This window comes from Aplidium turbinatum, chromosome 8, assembly GCF_918807975.1.
Source record: "Aplidium turbinatum chromosome 8, kaAplTurb1.1, whole genome shotgun sequence".
Classification (NCBI taxonomy): Eukaryota; Metazoa; Chordata; class Ascidiacea; order Aplousobranchia; family Polyclinidae; genus Aplidium; species Aplidium turbinatum.
Window position 1 is genome coordinate 20,861,340 of NC_137479.1, and position 19,575 is coordinate 20,880,914.

Here is a 19,575-nt window from a genome sequence, read left to right on the forward strand (position 1 = left end):
ATATGACTAGCCGAAAACGTTCGCTTGTTGTTTTTTGTTTTTATAATGTTAAATGTAGTGTTGTTGCTTAGTTATGTCTGTTTATGGTTTAAAAAAGTTACCTCTCTACCCAAATTGTACTGTAGTTACTGGTTCCAAGGGTTTTGCTTCTGTAGAACGAAACATCGAAAATATGAAAAAAACAGTTTTTTGCAATTAACTTTTTTTTCGTTGCAGATAGGGTAGCAAAATGTATTAAACGCAGATAGGAAGTTGGCCGTTCCGCACAAGTTGCCTTACACGTTTTCCTATCACTTTCCGTTACCGAGATATCGCATATTTCCTGCAAATTTTCCCACGCTTCAAATTTTCAAACTTTGGGGGGGCCGCGCACCCTCTAAAAGTCGTCCGATCGAAAAAATATTTTGGATCGGTTGTTTGCGGCCAAAATCCGATCTGATTAGACCCCAAGCATTTTTGATTTCAAAAATCGTAAAAAAATGAAACATCCTAATAAATATGCTTTACAAAACAAACAAAAGTTACGGCTAATTGCAGACTCGTAAGTTGATTAAAAATAAGTTAGCTCCATTCAAAGAATATTTGGATTATTGCCGATTACTAGAGATGCTTCTTGGCGGAATTTTTGGAACTTTTTCCAGAAGATGATCATTAGTTATTTGACATCTTTCGTTATATTCGTTTTCACTGATGAGGTATTTTGACAGCTTGCTGCGAAGTTCGGCTATTGAGCACATAACTTGATCAGTACCACAAACAACCTTTTCTTCGTGCTGATACAAAACACGAATGTAAAAATCTTTCTGTTCATTTTTATCCTGACGTTCGTATAACTCGAAAATCATGTGGGCTCCGAAAGGAATCATAAGGGACTCGTCAATGCGTAAAACTTGAAGTAAAGGAAGCAGAGTGGTGTCGTGAGCAGAAAATAAGTACATTTTAGGACCAGAAGGCTGTGTTATAGCAGTTTGCATGTTGCTTAAAAGTAACTGCAGCAATGGTCCAATTCCCAGCTTCAAAGCAGAATCTCTGCAACAAATATAAAACCTAACAGCACGAGAACAAAATGGTATCGAAAGCAAAACCCTCAGCAATACATGGGCAAAAGTTTTTCATGTGGACTTAAATTCAGTTGAGATAGAATAATGTAAGTTCAAGACCGTCACTTCAACAGCACCTGAAGTGGCTTTCATCGTAATAAGTCATGCATTAAGGTTGAATTATTGATGAAATCCATGGAAACTACACCAGCTGTGAAAGTGATGACAAAACAATCTTGACAATCAGAATTAAAATTACCAAGATTAAAATCAGTCTTTGTAATGAACTCCAACCACAATACTAAATTTGTGATTGATAATAATTTAGGAAGTAAAATTGCTACTGAATCCAACTTTTTAAAAAGGATGAAGAGTTTTTAATAACTTACCTGGTCTCATGAAAGCCAGAGAAGGTGTACTCCGCAGCTTTCATTGCTGCCATTTTAGCCTTATCCAAAAGCTTAGGAGCGTTAAACTCTGAGGGAAGCACACCATGATAATGATGGGCTGTTAAACAATCATTAAGTGTCAAGACGTTTACTTCAGTTTCAGCTGGTATTCCAAAAGCAGCTTGAATTTCCAGTCTCTAAAAATCAGAAAAGAATTATATAGATGAAAAAATGCTTTGCAAAAACGCAAACTTTCAGTTATTAAAATGATAACTCATATCTGCTTGTTAAATACATCAACTTTGTTAAACAAAACTCAGTATTTATCTTTGGTTAGAATTAGAAGAACATTTGATTGTATGCATGTAGATTGCAGATGGATGCAAAGATCAGCTTTTTTCCAGGCCCAATTAACTTAAATTTTTATCCACCATGCATTATGACCTGGATATGGCCAAGCTGTACAATAGGGTGGGCTGAAAAAACTTTTTTTTTGAAAATTACTAATGGGGGGGTCCTAATGCCTGGCAAATGATCCAAAAACATCCCAAAAATTTTTTTGGGGAGTTGGGGGCAAAAACCAGCCTCCAACTCCCCCATCAAGGTCATGCGGGGGTCAAATTTCATGAAAATGCTGTAACTCTAGAACCGCTTGTGGTAGAAAGCTGTTCTTACACTCAATACTCAAATGATGCAGAATAGTCATAATTCTATCTGTCCTAAAACAACTTTTCTTCGTAAGTAATATATTTATTGAGATATTTAGAAAAAACTGGTATTCCATGTTCTTATGTACATTCGCATGTGCTTATCACATCAGCCTTTCTAGATTTTCGCTATTAAAACTGCTGACATGCAAACTTCAGCAGTCAGCACTTGTCACCAAGAAAGCATCTCTTTTGATGAGTTGTGTGCAATAGACAATTACTGTAGACATAAAATTAGACCAATGAACGTCTTAAGAGCGTTCATTAAAAACGAATACAAAACGATATACTAGCAAAATCTAAATCTAAAATCGTCTCCACTCCTGCACGTATGAAAGGCCATTCAGTTGCAAAGTTATCATAGCAGTGTACTACTGTACACTGTACAGTATAATGTTCTGCAGTGTATAACTGAAATGTTGTAGCCTACCTGTATTCTAACTGGCTTGACAAAACGTTACGTTGGCGTCACATGGGGTAGGGTGGGGGTCAAAAATTCGGAAAAACAGCGTTATGTTATATTTGAACTTTCCCTAAGACGTTTCACAATCAAAATACTACTGGCATCTTGTTTTGAGTAATATAAAGTTGCAGTGAAAAACAAAAATACAGTGAAATAATGCAGGATGCAGCCCACAGAAAAGTGACACTGCAGTTATTACTTTGCCTAATCTGGGCAAAATGAGACTTATTGTCAAATTGTTTCATCATCTTTCTGGATCTAATTTTTTGCCGTATAAGCCCATCATGTCGCTCAAATGTTGCAACTGCTGTTGCTGCTTCACTGACAAGCTTAATGTGGCGCTCAACTGCTTGATTGTGGCATGGATGTAACAGCTTGAGAGGGTTGGTACAAATGTCATTTACTTCGGCAGAAGACTTTTGCCTAATTGTTGGTGGTTCAGTAACACCATCCATGTTCATGTCTACAAGTTTGTAATAAACTTTGGCCTTTACATTAATTTTTGGGACTCTAAAACATCGAAAGGTTTCAGAAGATACGTCTTCATATGGTTCATCTTCTGGCCAATATCCTCCATAACTTTCTGCTGGGATTTCAGCATCGGCACTTGCCTGCAGCTCACCGCGGATAGCCACAATTTTGTGTACTGCTAAACAGCGAACCTGGTAATCACTATCACAGAACATGGCCAATAAAATATTTTCTGGGTGAGCAAAATAGGCATTGCGCTTGAGTGATGTTATTGCTGTTTCTCTTATTTTTGGACTAGGAAACTTTGTAATTTGCTCTAGCAATGCATGGAAATTCTTTGCTCCTTCAGATACGGTATTTCTTCGTTTTATCTCAAACAAGGAAGGAAAGAAAATTTTAACACAAAATTTTGCTAAAAGAGCAAGGTTTTTTGATGGTTTTTCTTCGGAAATGTAGTCTTAAAATCCGTGCAGCAAGTGCAATTTCCATAATTTTATGTCTACAGTAATTGTCTATTGCACACAACTCATCAAAAGAGATGCTTTCTTGGTGACAAGTGCTAACTGCTGAAGTTTGCATGTCAGCAGTTTTAATAGCGAAAATCTAGAAAGGCTGATGTGATAAGCACATGCGAATGTACATATAAGAACATGGAATACCAGTTTTTTCTAAATATCTCAATAAATATATTACTTACGAAGAAAAGTTGTTTTAGGACAGATAGAATTATGACTATTCTGCATCATTTGAGTGTAAGAACAGCTTTCTACCACAAGCGGTTCTCGAGTTACAGCATTTTCATGAAATTTGACCCCCGCATGACCTTGATGGGGGAGTTGGAGGCTGGTTTTTGCCCCCAACTCCCCAAAAAAATTTTTGGGATGTTTTTGGATCATTTGCCAGGCATTAGGACCCCCCCATTAGTAATTTTCAAAAAAAAAGTTTTTTCAGCCCACCCTACTGTACAAGAAAAGCAGAATAAACAAACAATCCACCAAAAATAGTGCAATGCCAAGAAGTTCAATTTTTTTTCAATAAACATGCAATGAATTCTTTAGCATAAGTGAACAAATTAGTGCAGACTGCAGCAACTAAAACTAAATGAAACTAATCAAACGAACACACAGTACTTCTAAATGTCAAAAACTATTATCAGTAATATTAAATCCATAATTTGAAATAATCTATCATATTATACCATATGAGATTTCATTAGTTCAGAGATTATTTCAAACCTCAACAGAATTAACAGCATGATTGGCAAACAACCCCAAAATGATTTACATTCCAGGCACATACCATACATTTTAATGAGTGAGTTTCCATAAAAATTTACATCTAAAACTTGTGAAGATATGTGAATAAGTTATAAAGTAGGCTAACTAATATTTGATTGATACATATTCTTAAGATTGCAATAATTGACTATTTAAATTAAGTAAGTATACTGCCAAATATTTATCAGATTAATTAGTGAGCTGTAGGAACAGAAATCAATGCAGTAAATTGAAAAAGCTGCTGTCAAACAATTTAAATATATTATATACTTCTTCTTTCAAACCATCTATAAGATCTGGAAAAAGGCAAGACCATCTGGTGAGTGAGTAAAGGTATTTGCATCTTTTAAAATTTGGAAATAATACTTCCGAATCTATACCAGCAATTTGAATAGGAATAGGAGTCTCTTGATTTGGATAAATACCTAGAGATAACATCAACATTCAACTTCACACTAGACTGCATGACACAAAAGTAGAGATCAGCACGACAATTCAAGATTTTCAAGACTATTTTCATTAAGTGGGTTGTTTTGCATGACACTGGTAAACGTGATTAGATAAAACATTTTTTGTTGGATCATAATTTGAAATGATTTATGATAATTACTTGGGATTGTCTACGCGCCCATTATCAAACTTTTTGTAATTCCTTGAAGGAGCAAAGAAATTCTAAGCCTAAAGTATTGAAAAAAGTAGCAACAAAGAAAACAGTCGCATTTATATGATTGAACATGATGTTGATACACAATGAAAATTGATAAGTGAGTTGATTAAAATAGTTTAAACCAGGGCCGCAAAGCCACTTTAGAAGATGTACTAGTGGCTTCTGGCTTCATACCAGTGGCTCCGGTTCCAGTATCATATAATTTAATGCGCATCATATGTATGATTTTTTTAGTTAAAAAGGAACGCCACCTGTAAGTTGATCTGAGAAGAAATAATCCACTCAGTAAAAAAATGCTTCAAAATGTGTGGTCACAGCGGTAAACCATAATTTCTTCGTGGGAAAATTGTAACTTAAAGTTCCCGGATCCTTTCGTCTGCATATAATGACCAAAGAAACACACACTTGAACTTCTTTTCAAAAAGTGTATTTCTGTAAAAATTAGCCCACGGCTACCGAAAACGAGGGGGTGCAACGCGTACACCACTGAAAACTGTCACTACAGAACAGATTACTTGGATAAAAGACGGAACCTTTGTCCAGCTAGCAAGCACTAAGCCAACAGTTAAATGTGCGGCCAACTTTCAAACAATCATTTTACGAATGACCAGAATAGATATCAATATCTCAAATTCACGTAGAAAGTAACTGTGACGCAATAAATGAAAGACAATTATGAAGTCATTCCAACAGGTGTTCAAGCTGATGTAATATTTCCTGTTTAAACAGGCCCAAACAAGTCCAAACAAGTTTGACACAAGTCTATGAACGATGGTGCAATTTTGGCACATTTTCTAGCAACTTCCATGACGTAATATTCAGTAGACTTGAACGGTTTTATATGACGTTTGATTTGTACAGAGATTGGCCGTAACATAGCGGCCCCTAGTTATGACAGTCTAACATGGCATAACTAAAAAAGAATTGAAGGACAATCGTGAGCCAATGAATAAAACACACGATACACAAATTTTTTGAATCACTCACGTTTAAGTTAATACGCAAATACGAAGGGCATGCAAAGAATGAACAGCAATACGGAATAATACACGACGATACATGAAATTGGTACCATAGGTACACGCTAAAATGACGCTATATACAATAGTTGCGATAATAACCGACTGTTCCGGGCTCAGACAAGGGTCGGCCACCGCAGACAAAACCAGGCTCAAACCCTAACACTTAGGTGTTCTTTACGGGGGCGAGGCACGAAATATCCCTCAACACGTAGTCTACTTTTACTTTCCCCGTACTCTCATCATAGTTGCAGACGGCAACTTTGGCTCTACGAACCACAGGCTTCCCTTTCCTAATTTGTGGAACTACCTCATGCACCCTCCCAAGTTGATACTTCCCACGTTTACCAATGTCTTGGAGAGAACCCACCACTACAAGTTGACCAGGCTCCAAATTCTCGGCCATTTTCAGCCATTTTTTCCGGCCCTGAAGACCTGGCAAGTAAAAATCGATCCATTTGCTCCAAAACTGCTGAGAAAGTGACAAATTGAACCGATAATCCCTTCTTAATTGGTCACGATCATGTGGTTGCCCAACAGCACAGTATGGGTCTAAGTATGGGGTCAAAAGTGAGGCAGGGGTGATGACAGTAAAATCCCTAGGGTCGTCACTCAAAGGTACCAAAGGGCGTTCGTTCACGATCCGAACGGCACTACTGGTGTACGTAAGCAGTTCAATAAAACTGGGCTTACGTATTGAAGAGTCCAAAATGTGAAAAAAGTATTTGGTCACATCAGCCATGAAACCAAATCTTTCAAGCCGAAATCTAGCCAAGACATCTGCCAGAGGGTTTAACAAGTCAGACAAGTCAGGGCAAGAAGACATTACATCATTTACACAAGTTCCTCGAAATTCAGATTGTTTTAAAGCCTTCTTCCTTAAAGCAGCAGCTCTATCTGACGCCAACACAAAATTGTTAGGTAGATCAATATCTTCCTTCAACGGAACAGGTATCTCAAATCGACCATCTTTCAACTCAATATTCGGTTCGACAAGTTCTCTAGCCAAAATATCATTGCGAGACAATTCACAGGTTTCATTTTGCAAAGTCAAATCCTGAATGACTTTATTCAGGTCTGCTATTTCCATATCACGAGACTCAATTTTACGCTGAAAGCCAGAGATGACATCCGACTCTGAAGACGTCTGCACTCTGCACACTTTAGCAACGCTTTCAACTAAGGGTGACTTACCACCACAAGCCAACCAACCGAGAGGAGTGAGTAAAGCATGCGGTTCATTGCGATTTTCACCAACACGTTCTTCTTTTGCCCACATCAAATAAGCGTTGTCGTTTCCAATCAGTACATCTACAGTACTACAATCATTCAAATGAAACATATTCACGTCATGAAAATGACGGAAACTACTTAAATCCTGCTTATGTGGTAAAGTCTTAACATCGTCAGCCCAAGCTGGGTTAACCACCGAAGTTATATCACAAAACAGTTCATCAGTCTCTAACGACTGGATGTTGAGTTTAACAAGTTCAGCACAAGTAGGTTTCTGACCAGCCAGAGTATCCATTTTAAACGACGCTTTATCATACGGTTTAAGACCAAGTTCGCACACCAAGTCACTCGAAACAAAGGTCAACTGCGAACCAGGATCATGCTGACAATACACCAACTTCGATTTGCCAGTCATTGGATTCAAAACACGAGCAGCAGTAACGCGGTTAAAGGCTGCTTTAACATTTCCAATCTTAACATTACGCACAGGAACTCTGGCACCAGCATCATCTTTACCGACCGAATCCAGAGAATCACGTGACGTCACATAAAAATCATGCAGAAGAAAATAGTGTTTCCTATCGTTGTTAGGCCCACACTGACGACAGTTGTTTGCATGATTACAGTCCTTAACCATATGCTGGCGCAAACAGTTCAAGCATTTTCCAGCTTTCACAATGACATCTCTCCGACCTTTAGGTGTCAAGCGCAAAAATTCTTTACAATTAGACAAAAAATGATATTCAACTTGACCACGTGATGAACAACAAATGCATGCCGGTATGTCACTACGTCTGGCCACACCGCCGCGCGGTGCGCCAACAGCAGTCGAGTACTGCGAACTCCCTGAAATCACATTATCATGGGGTTTTACCGACGTCTGCCTAACCGGACATGAAGGCAATTTTCCTTTGCCAAACTTTTTAAATTGCTGCGACTCACCAGAATCGCCCATTAGCATAATGCTAAAATCAGTCGACTTGCGCGTTTCCTCCCGTACTACAAAATCAAACAAACTCTGAAAGGTAGGTTCCTCAGTGCTACCATACTGATCACCTAAAAAGTCAAGATAACGCTGCTTAGCGTCAAACGGGAGTCGCTTAGCCAAATCCAAAACAAAACGTCCTTCTAATTTATCACGCTGACCATAAGCTTTCGCGTAAAGCAAACACTGCAACAATTCATCTTTAAACTCTTTCAAATCACTGGAAGAGATAGAAGTCAATTTGCTACCATAGCGATACTTTCTAATTTCTGGTTCTGCGAAAAGACCTCCACGAACTCCAAAACGTTGGGACAAGCGAGCTAATGACATTTCTATCCTGTCTTCCTCTGACAAGCCAGGAGTGTCAGAAACCAAATTAGCAATCGTTTGTGCAGCTGTTCTAACACAAGCTGCTTGCAACAAAGTCAAACGAGTTCCCTTAAAGGGCGAAGCTGCCATCAAGGCCATAACACGATTTTTAAAGAAGACAAATGGCATATTATTACCATCGTAACCAATCAAGGCCGCCTTATCGAAGAACGTCCTACTATTTTGGTATTCAAAAAAGCAATCCTGCTGTTGAGAACTCGATTTAGCGGGAGAAGACGAGCTATATCCCTTAAGGGGCTGAGTGGGCTCAGTCACATGCACAGCCCGATCACGATCCTCAAACACGTTAAAATCAGGAGACGCGATACGCCTCTCACAACCACCCAAATTACGTGTAGCTGGGCGATCAGCAACTAGCGGCGCAGAAAACTTTGAAGGGGGCAAAGCATTACTGCTAATGGCGGCCCCGTGACCTGTACGCTCTGGGGGAGGAGTTCGGTTGTAATTTGCAGACCTTGGCTCTACAGCCTTCGGAAGACCCTTAGCCGTGGCCCCGAGACCTCCTGAAACAGCTGGAAAACATGTGGATTGTACAGGTCCACTTACGGATTGAACAGGCGTGTGGAAAAGGTTAGGTAAATTAAACTGTGATTGATGTTCACTTCTGGAATGCCTAGAAGAGCCCTTCCTAGAGCTACGCCGGGAGCCCAACTCAGAACGGTATTCAGCTAAAACTACCTCTTTACGTTGTTCGGCCCTCAACTGAGCGTCTTTGAGTGCGAACTTAGCAGCTCTCGCTTCGGCCTCAGCTCTCGCGATGGCCTCAGCTCGTATGGCCTCAGCTCGTATGGCCTCAGCTCTCGCGGCGGCCTCAGCAGCTCTTGCTTCGGCCTCAGCTCTTGCGGCGGCCTCAGCAGCTCTCGCTTCGGCCTCAGCTTGGATCTGGAGCTCCTCTCGTCTTAACTGTAGGTTAATTTGTGCAACTATCCATGACGAGCTCTCAGACATCCTAGTGCTTACATTTGAGGCGCTATCCTCAGGATGTATGTCAGCATCCAACCTATCTGACAACTCACTTTCTTTTTGTTCGAAGTTATTTTTTAACGAGTTAAATTCGGGATCTACCCTATCACGAAGTTCTGCCAAGATTGCAGAGTTAACAATTTTACTCAAAAGAGCATGGAAATGCCGTAATTCCTCTTCTAAAGTAGATAAGTTAGACCGAAAAATTAACAGTTCCTGCTTATCACTCAAAGAACCTAGGGCCACAGAAAGTTTCCCAATTTGAGTCAAAATATCCCGTCTAAGATGCCGGGCCTCTCGAACTGACTTAGCCTCATCGTTAATGGGTCCCTCCCCAGAATGGCCTGCCCGACCGCAAAGAACATCATCAGGCTTAAACTCAGTCGAGTCGACGGCGGTCGAGTCCCTGTCACCACCGAGTGTAGACATATTAAATGTTAGGGCTAAATTTAACAATTAAAAAATTAAGTTACACAAACACACAAATTACAGTAGTTATAAAAAACTTAACTGCAAAGACCGTAAAAATACAAAAAAGAATTTAAATGCACGATACCGTAGCTGTACGAGTATGTGAAGTCCAAACGTCCACAAAACTTGCTTGGATTCTTCCACTTCAATCTTCAAGCACAGATGGATTGCCTTTAATCTTCTTTCTTGCCAATAAATGTCAAAGTTATTTTTCTTCTGTACCAAACTGAGAAGAAATGTCTTTACTTTTCTTTACTTCTTTAGACTACCAACCAATAAGATCTTCTTTTATTATTTCTTTGCTTCTAAGTGCTTCTTGGCCTACCAACTAACTAACTTCGTCTTTTATTTTTTTTATGTGCTTCTAGTGCTTCTTGGCCTACCAGCTAACAAGCGACGTCTTTTATTTTTTATGGTCACAGCGGTAAACCATAATTTCTTCGTGGGAAAATTGTAACTTAAAGTTCCCGGATCCTTTCGTCTGCATATAATGACCGAAGAAACACACACTTGAACTTCTTTTCAAAAAGTGTATTTCTGTAAAAATTAGCCCACGGCTACCGAAAACGAGGGGGTGCAACGCGTACACCACTGAAAACTGTCACTACAGAACAGATTACTTGGATAAAAGACGGAACCTTTGTCCAGCTAGCAAGCACTAAGCCAACAGTTAAATGTGCGGCCAACTTTCAAACAATCATTTTACGAATGACCAGAATAGATATCAATATCTCAAATTCACGTAGAAAGTAACTGTGACGCAATAAATGAAAGACAATTATGAAGTCATTCCAACAGGTGTTCAAGCTGATGTAATATTTCCTGTTTAAACAGGCCCAAACAAGTCCAAACAAGTTTGACACAAGTCTATGAACGATGGTGCAATTTTGGCACATTTTCTAGCAACTTCCATGACGTAATATTCAGTAGACTTGAACGGTTTTATATGACGTTTGATTTGTACAGAGATTGGCCGTAACAATGTGAAATAGCCAGTCATCTCTCATGGAATCTTGTCATGCCTTACAGATTTAATAAAACTTACGAGTTTAATAACTGAAACTGGAACCAGAGCTATTACATTTTTAAGGATCCAGCTCTAACTTCATAGCGAATGAAGTTAAAAGCTTCAACTCATTAAAACCATTGGAACCAAGCTCCGCAGGTCTGGTTTAAACCACATCAACAAAGACTTCATGGAGCTGGAACAGACCAGCATTGATACAAACTTATAATGTGCTTATAAATGCAAACTGCATACAATTGTATATACCTCAAGAAACAAGGTGTCCTTCCAAAGCTTAGAGATAGGCAATAAATAATATATATTCAATACATCTGATAAGTGAATTCTATTAAAGTGCAACTAAACTTGTGTAATGCACATTTGTAGTTGTTGCTGCTTTGTGACCAAGAGCTGTCAACATCTGTCTGACTTGAAAGGATAGGCTACCAATTTAACACTGCTCAAGAGCACATGCCAAAATAATTGGGAGCAGCTGACCCCATGACTATTCGCTACTTTCAGTCAATTGTTGTGTTGCAAACTGCATGATGAGATGCCACAGTCGTCATATAGGACAACACCTCTGGGCACAATGGTGGCGAGAGGTGATCAGGACATGGTGGTCTGCAGTGTTACAAATTCTAAATCCAGGTATGGGAACGAAGGTGTGACACAGCAGAAACTAGCTATCAGCCCCAAAATTAGGAACTAATAATAACAATGCTATGCTGCACTACGTTACTGAAATCTGAAGTGACTTTTTTAGTAAGTTATTAGTCAGTCAAATACCATTGTTGCAGCGACTTAAAAAGAAACCCATTTTAGATTGGAAATTTACAGGCTGGGAGCAATGCAATCACTATTCATGAACACACATGTAAGGAAACCACAAAACTATATACGATATCGTATGTTACGAACCATAAGGCACAATTTAAATCCTTTTTTTTTTCTCATAAATTGATCGTGCGCCTTATAAGCTGGTGCGCCTAATGTATGGATCAAGTAAGCTACCGTAGTGCTTTATTGCCTACACTCAAAACCAGTACCGTACCGATACTACTATTATATAAATAAACTTCCGTCTTACACAATAAACTATGGTAAAAGCAACTAGCAAATTCTGTGATATTTAATAGCCCCTATTTTTTCTTTTGATCATTATACTAATATATTATATATACTAATTGTGACTTGCTTACATTTATTATGCAACAAGTAAACTGTGATATTCACTGTGATACTCACTAGCTTTATACGGTAACCCATACTCTTTAAAATACGTTGCATTCTATAGCCCGGCGCGCCTTATGTATTATATGAACATGAACAAAAAAACTAATAAAGCAATTTATTGACAGTGCGCCTTATAATCGGGTGCGCTTTATGGTCCGTAAAATACGGTAGGAATATATATAACACAATTGCTAGGGTCTGATTAACGGAATGGCCCGATTCGGTGAGTCCGATTCGGTGAGTCCGATTCGGTGAGAGCCTTTTTCGGTGAGAGCCCTATTCGGTGAGTTTTTTTTTTAAATTATTGCGCGCCGTAGCCTAATTATCATTGCCGTTATAGGGTTAAGGGATAGGGTATAGGGGGTTGGGGGTTTTTGGGGTTAGAGGTTTTTGGGGTTGGGGATTTTTGGGGTTAGGGGGGTATGGGGGTTTTTGGGGTTAGGGGGGTATGGGGGTTTTTGGGGTTGGGGTTTGCGGTTTTGGGGTTTTTTGGGGGGTTGGGGTTTGCGGTTTTGGGGTTTTTTGGGGGTTTGGGTTTCTTTGGGAGTTTGGGGTTTTTTTGGGGTTTTGGGTTTTTTGGGGGGTTTGGGTTTTTTTTGGAGGTTTGGTTTTTTGGGGTTTTTTGGGGGTTTGGGTTTTTTTGGGGGTTTGGGTTTTTGGGTTAGGGGTTAAGGGTTTTAATTAGGCTACGGTACCCGATAATTTTCAAAAAAAAATTCAAAAAAATCACCGAATAGGGCTCTCACCGAAAAAGGCTCTCACCGAATCGGACTCACCGAATCGGACTCACCGAATAGTAGCAGACCCCTGATTAAACATTCTTAAAAATCCAGTGCTTTGAATTCTATTGCGAGATGTGAGAGTGTGATCTACACTTACGCTGTTGCACAGATTACATAGATTTCAGAATTCTAGCAAAACAAGAGTGGGTGGTCAACGTCAGAAAAAGTTTGCGAGAGCTACATGTTGCATTTGTGACTGTCGAGTATATGTATGTTATTGCAATGAGTGCAAAATACAATATTATTATTATTACTATTAACCTAAAACATAATAAATATATCAAAGTGGCTATTTTACCCACTTGTTGCCACGGTTACAATCAGGTGTTGCCAGAGTTAGGATTAAACTTAGGAAGGGTTAGGAATGAGGTTAGGGGCTTGATCTTAACTCAGGATTAAAAAATTTTTCCAAAAAACAAGTTTTTGTATTCAACAGTTTTAAACTTTTCTCAAATTAGGGCACCAGTCCTTATCTGACAATGCTATTGAGATAATATTTACACTATATATCAGTGTAAATATAGCCACAGCTTAAATATATAGATTTTAAATGATAATGAGCTTTATAAAACATACGGTAAGTGTTTATATATCATTTTACAATTTTTAATTACCTGCCAATAAACACCGTGCTGACTCAACGCTACGCCTGAAGCCTGTAGATCGTACTTGGATTTTATCATCATAAATTGGTGACAGAAGCTTCAAATGAGAGATATAATGATGTCTTAGATAGCAACCCAAGCTATACATATCTTCAGCTCCTTGAGAAGTCAATTCACCATGTCTCATTTCATCAGCATCAGCTCCTGGTCGCATGTAACCAGTTTTCAAATAATCCACAGTGCTTCCATTTAGATTTTTAGTTTCAAATGGAACAAATGTATGCACACCATGCTTCATCAAACTGTCCTCATATTTGATTTTTGGAAGATAATCTGGTGATTTAATTGGCGTACGAGCACCATGGCGAAACACTATCTGCACCATTTTTAATTTGTATTCAGAATCATCAACAGAATGATATGTTGTAGCATGCTTTACACTTTGAGATTTAACATACAAAGAATAAGCATATAATGCAGAAACTGCTCCAAATCCAGTGACAACAAATTTATTCATTGTACCTTACATCAGCACCATACCTAAACTAAAGGTTTCATAAAATAAGTTTCCCACTTGTTTACAAGCGTGTTTGCAGTTGTCATGCAACATGTTAGTTAACTTCTAGTAAACTAAATGGCAGAGGCAACAGTTACCGTACCATATTGCACTGAGGAGGCCGAATCGGTATGCCACATTGCCACTGTCTGCAGTTATGCGGTAACCAAAATATCCGAGCTGAGGGCCTGAGGCTATCTGGCTCTGGTTGTGGCTATGGACCAATGCTGCCACAGCAAATTTGGAAAAAGCACAAGATTTAAGAAAAAAAAGCACAAGATTTGGATACAAAAGCACAAGATTGCAAAATTGAACCTTTGCGACCCATTTTGCGCCAATTTGAAGAATAACATGACTCTGAAATCAACAGTTTAGAGAAGATGCATGCTTACTAAATCACTGTTCTCTTTCAGTTTGTGATCTTTAATTCAATATCACAAATCTTACAAAGGCGACATATCGATCAGTTTTGTCTTCTTGTATAGAACTTTTAAAATCAAGATCATTCAACCATTGACGATTAAAAGGCTGTTTATACCACTTTTTTGTTTTGGGACTTGATGAATGATTGTCATTATTTCATGCTGATGTACAGACTACAGTAGCCTACTTTTTTCGCTGCTCTTGTTATCTAGCAACACAACCTCTGAGTCTGGCGACAAGCACATATCGTACTCTCTTCAGATCAAGATGTTCGCGCCAGCAATGAAAAATAAATTGAATTGAAATTTAGCTAATCTTGTCAGGTTGATAACTCGGGAATGGCCCGTTTCGGTGAGTCCGATTCGGTGAGTCCGATCCCTTAACGGGGGATTTTTTTAATTTTTTTTTTTAAATTATTGGATACCGCAGCCTAATTATCATTGCCGTTTTAGGGTTAGGGGGTTGGGGTTAGGGTTAGGGGTTAGAGGTTAGGAACTCACCGAATCAGACTCACCGAATCGGACTCACCGAATAGTAGCAGACCCTGATAACTCGATATGTAAAATTGGTCAATATGCCTAAGTACGATACCAGAAACCTAGTTACCATACGTGCCAGTCCTTAATTCTCTACCAAACTCAAACCATGGTAACAACTGTTAATTTGACTTTGATTAAAAAACACAAGATTTAGCCAAAAATTGATCGGAAAGCACAAGAGCACAAGATCAAAAGTAAAAACACAAGATCTTGTGCTAAAACACAAGCCATGGCAAAGCTGCTATGGACATTGGAGTTGGACATGATCACCACTGTTGCCACTCTGTTGTCATGGAAAAGTACTAGATTTGACTAAAAAAAACACTACATTTACAAAAAAAACACTAACATCATAAATACACGATCATTTACATGCATAATGTACAAAAATGACAGCCAATGGCGTTATAGTGAGTGTTAAAAGTCCTTAAAATTTCAAAGTAGAACTGAATTTCCTTGAAAGTGAGAGCCCTGAAGTCATAGCCGTAGGAGAGTATAACATTTTCGGGGGCGAACAAATTTTCCCCAAATTTAGCCTTTGCAAATATATTGTCAAAAACGCAATATTACTCACAATCATCTCTGAGGTAATGTAGTCTAAGAACTCCACACTCATCAAATGTAAGCGACAAAATGTAAGCCTCCGGTACCATATGGTAGGCTACGCTACATACTTTAGTCTACTTTGAACACTTTTCACAGTCATTTGTGTGTTTTTTTTAAAGTATTTATGTTAAATATCTCAAATTTGGTCATCATTGGGTGTAACTAGACAAAAAACTCGAGTCTACTTTGAAAAGCACTACAAACACATTGATGCAGCCAAACAAAAATATGTGGGGCTACTTTGAACACTGTCCAAACTTATGCACACCAACATAGCGGTAAATCGCTAAAAAAACACTAGATAGCAAAAAAAAAACACTAGAACACTATATGCAACCCAAAAACACTAGATCTAGTGGAAAAACACTAGGACTCCTAGGAGTGGCACCAATGCTGCCACAGCAAAATCGAAAAAAGCACAAGATTTGGATACAAAAGCACAAGATTGCAAAATTGAATCTTTGCGACTCATTTTGTGCCAATTTGAAGAATAACACGACTCTGAAATCAACAGTTTAGAGAAGATACATGCTTACTAATCACTGTTCTCTTTCAATTCGTGGTCTTTAATTTAGTATCACAAATCTCACAAAAAACTAACATATTGATCAGTTTTGTCTTCTTATATCGAACTTTTAAAATCAGGATCATTTAACCATTGACAATTAAAAGGCTGTTTTACCACTTTTTCGTTTTGGGATTTGGTGAATGATTGTCATTATTTGATGCTGATGTACTCTTTTCGCTGCTCTTGTTATCTGGTATCGAGCAACACAACCTCTAAGTCTGATGACGAGCACATATTGTACTCTCTTCAGATCAAGTTTTTAGCTAATCTTGTCATGCTTGATAACTCAATGTGTAAAATTGGTCATTGTGCCTAAGTACGTTACCAGAAACCTAGTTATCAAAACCTTTTAGTGCCAGTCCTTGATTCTCTTCCAAACTCAAACCATGGTAGCTACGATTAATTTGACTTTGATCAAAAAACACAAGATTTAGCCGAAAATCGATTGGAAAGCACAAGAACACAAGATCAAAAGTAAAAACACAAGAGCTCGGTGGCTTAGTGGTTAGTGCGCCCGCCTCTGAATCGGTAGGCATGGGTTCGATACCTTGTCGGGCCATACCAAAGACTTTTCAAAAATGGTACGGTACTGAATCTAATTCCTGCTTGGCACTGAGCAATGGAGTGGATGAATGCCACCGATGTCGTCCCCTGGACATGTCGTCCCCCCGATGTCGTCCCCTGCCGATGTCGTCCCACGTCGATGTCGTCCCTGTTGCCAGATGTTCAACTTTTTTGCCCATTTAAATGTAGGTGAAAATTATGGTTTTTCGAAACGAACTTATTCAAATCGAAACGAAATTTTTGCTACCTTTTCCTTTTGTTGGTTTTGTTCCTGTACTCTATTGTTAAATTTATCATTACTGTTTTACTCGTTACAATATTGTTCAACTTATCATCACTTATACAAAGAAAAATAAAACTGAATTGAAAACAAAAAAATCTTTCTTGCCCTGTTCTGATTCCTCATGAATTTCGCATTGCTTTCTTGTCCGAAGAACATGGATTTCATGTTCTTGCAATCAACACTGTGGCGTAGCTAAGGGGGGGGGGGACAGACCGCCCCGGGCGGCACGTCTGGGGGTGGCACTTTAAGACTACGATTTTTTATTTTGATTATAATCTGATAAAAAAACGCATTTCATTTTCACATACTTTTTCTTGAAGGGGTGGCAAAATCTGAATCCGCCCCGGGCGGCACATTTCCAAGCTACGCCACTGAATCAACACTCAATTTCTTTTCATGAACATTTATTTTCACATCGCTAACGTAGCCCACTGCAAATTGGTTCGTTGGTTTTGAATCTTTATCCTCGGACTGACAAAGCCTTGATTGGTTATTCCTGGTACCGTAGTTACGCGTACTTGCAGTGGCTCTTGACGCAGGGCCGGTCACCGAGATTGGCAGAGTGAAGTTTTCCGATTGTTGATGTGTTGTTGCCGAGAAATTATTCCATTCACTAGGGCCCGCTGAATGGAGAGCAGTCCTGAAATGCGTTGCTCAAGCGCACATCCCGAGCGTCGAGCTTGCGCCGCGTGATCTTGAGCCGGCGCATAACTGAGCTAACGGGGCGGACAATAAATAAACGCAATAAATGGCGAAAGTAAACATATCTAACCTACGACAAAAAACACAGAAACAGCTAGCAAAAACATTAACTATGACATGTAACAAGTGTGGTCCTACGTTATCTGGTAATGTAGATTAGAGATGTGCTCAACTGTTACTTTTTAATAAGTAGCCTACTTTGAAAATCTGAACTGCTTCTTTGAAAGCTAAAACCATAAAAACAGAAAAAAGCTAGGCTAAAGTAAACCTCAGTTAACGTGTGACTAAAAAAACAATTGTGTAAACCAGGGTGGTCCAAGACTGCAAACATGAACGGCCACATTAGGGTCTGAGAAAAACTCCACGGGCCGCATAGTGAGAAATGATAACGCGTTGTTGAAAGTAGAAACGTTGTTAAATAAAAGCTTAACTAGGTTGCGATTTTGAAATTATTTTCTATAGATTTCGATCTGTTTTAGCTATATTCTTACTGTTAGGCTTGACTGGGCTATTTTATGTCTTGATTATCATTCAAAGCATTACTTTTTTGCATTTGGCCTATTGCATAATAGCGAATCCAAGCAAAGAACATAGCACTTCTGCTTAACAATAATGTTAAAAAAAGGTGCCACGTTACTGCACTGCATCGATGGTTCGCATTTGTTTTCTATATAGTCTATACTGCTTTCTATATAGTCCGCCTTGTTTGCAAGTCAACATAGGCCTAGTACTAGCCTACTTAGAAAACAAAGCTAACTGTTGTAAGCGGACAGGTATTAGCTTGAAATTTATGCTATAGGCTAGGTCAAGATATAAACACATAATGACTGCAAACTAATTTTAGAATTTGCTCTTCTTCATTTCTGTGATGGTAATTTTCCATTGATAACGTATTTTCAGACACACAATTAAACGGAAGTGAACAGAATTACAAGCCACATTTTTACGACTTCGTTCCCCTAGAGGCCGTAGCACTGCAGTGGTGTAGCTTACCTAGGGTATGGCAGGCATGGCTCGAGCCTTGGGCGCAAAAATCGGTTGGTAAAAAATAAAATTTGTGAGTTATACTTTCTTCAAAATCTAATTTGCGCCCAACAAACATCAAAAAGGGTCACTCTTTACTGTAGCCATTGTCAAACAATGGACGTTGAAAAAGCAACATTGTGCCTCTCCTGGCTCACTTTACGTTCAGTCAGCAACAATTGGAATCAATCAATCAATGGTTTATTTGTCAGTAACAGGAACATAGTACAGTAGGCCTACATGTTAGAAATATGCAAGTAATATAGGGTATAATGGGGTAATTCCGGACATGGGGTAATTCCGGACAGCCTGGGGTAATTCCTGTTCTAATCGTATTATCAGTTTACTTTATTTCAAAACAGAAGTATAAAGAATAAATGCACACGTAAATACAAAATAACAAAGTAAGTAAACAACACAACGCAAACAAAATACATTATTGCGTTCATAAAGTGACTTTCCCAGTCCGAGGATAAAAAAACATTCAAACACAATCTTTTTCAGAGTGAGCAAAATGTTCCTTTTTTATATACATATAATTTAGCTTTCGAGCGCCAAATGTGGTGAAATACTGAAAAAATAAAGTTTCTGTGCTGTCCGGAATTAC

The 19,575-nt window shown here is 38.8% G+C and overlaps 1 protein-coding gene across 1 annotated transcript; it reads right to left on the reverse strand.

Annotated features, from left to right (window-relative positions):
* Positions 1-424: 424 nt before the first annotated feature.
* LOC145776141 (lysophosphatidic acid phosphatase type 6-like) lies at positions 425-14,221 on the reverse strand. Its single transcript, XM_082587542.1, has 4 exons — positions 13,714-14,221; positions 4,618-4,772; positions 1,430-1,626; positions 425-1,029 (listed from the first exon to the last, which is right to left on the reverse strand). The coding sequence occupies exons 1-4, from the start codon at positions 14,219-14,221 to the stop codon at positions 588-590; spliced, it is 1,302 nt and encodes a 433-aa protein (XP_082443668.1). The 3' UTR covers positions 425-587.
* Between the last annotated feature and the right edge of the window lie 5,354 nt (positions 14,222-19,575).

Excerpts from the sequence above, each read along its gene's own strand:
- LOC145776141 (XM_082587542.1), bottom strand. The coding sequence starts at position 14,221 with ATGAATAAATTTGTTGTCACTGGATTTGGAGCAGTTTCTGCATTATAT. Across the intron at positions 1,627-4,617 it reads TAGATGGTTTGAAAGAAGAA|AGACTGGAAATTCAAGCTGC; the intron begins GTATATAATATA and ends TCTGATTTTTAG. Across the intron at positions 1,030-1,429 it reads TCTGGCTTTCATGAGACCAG|AGATTCTGCTTTGAAGCTGG; the intron begins GTAAGTTATTAA and ends TATTTGTTGCAG.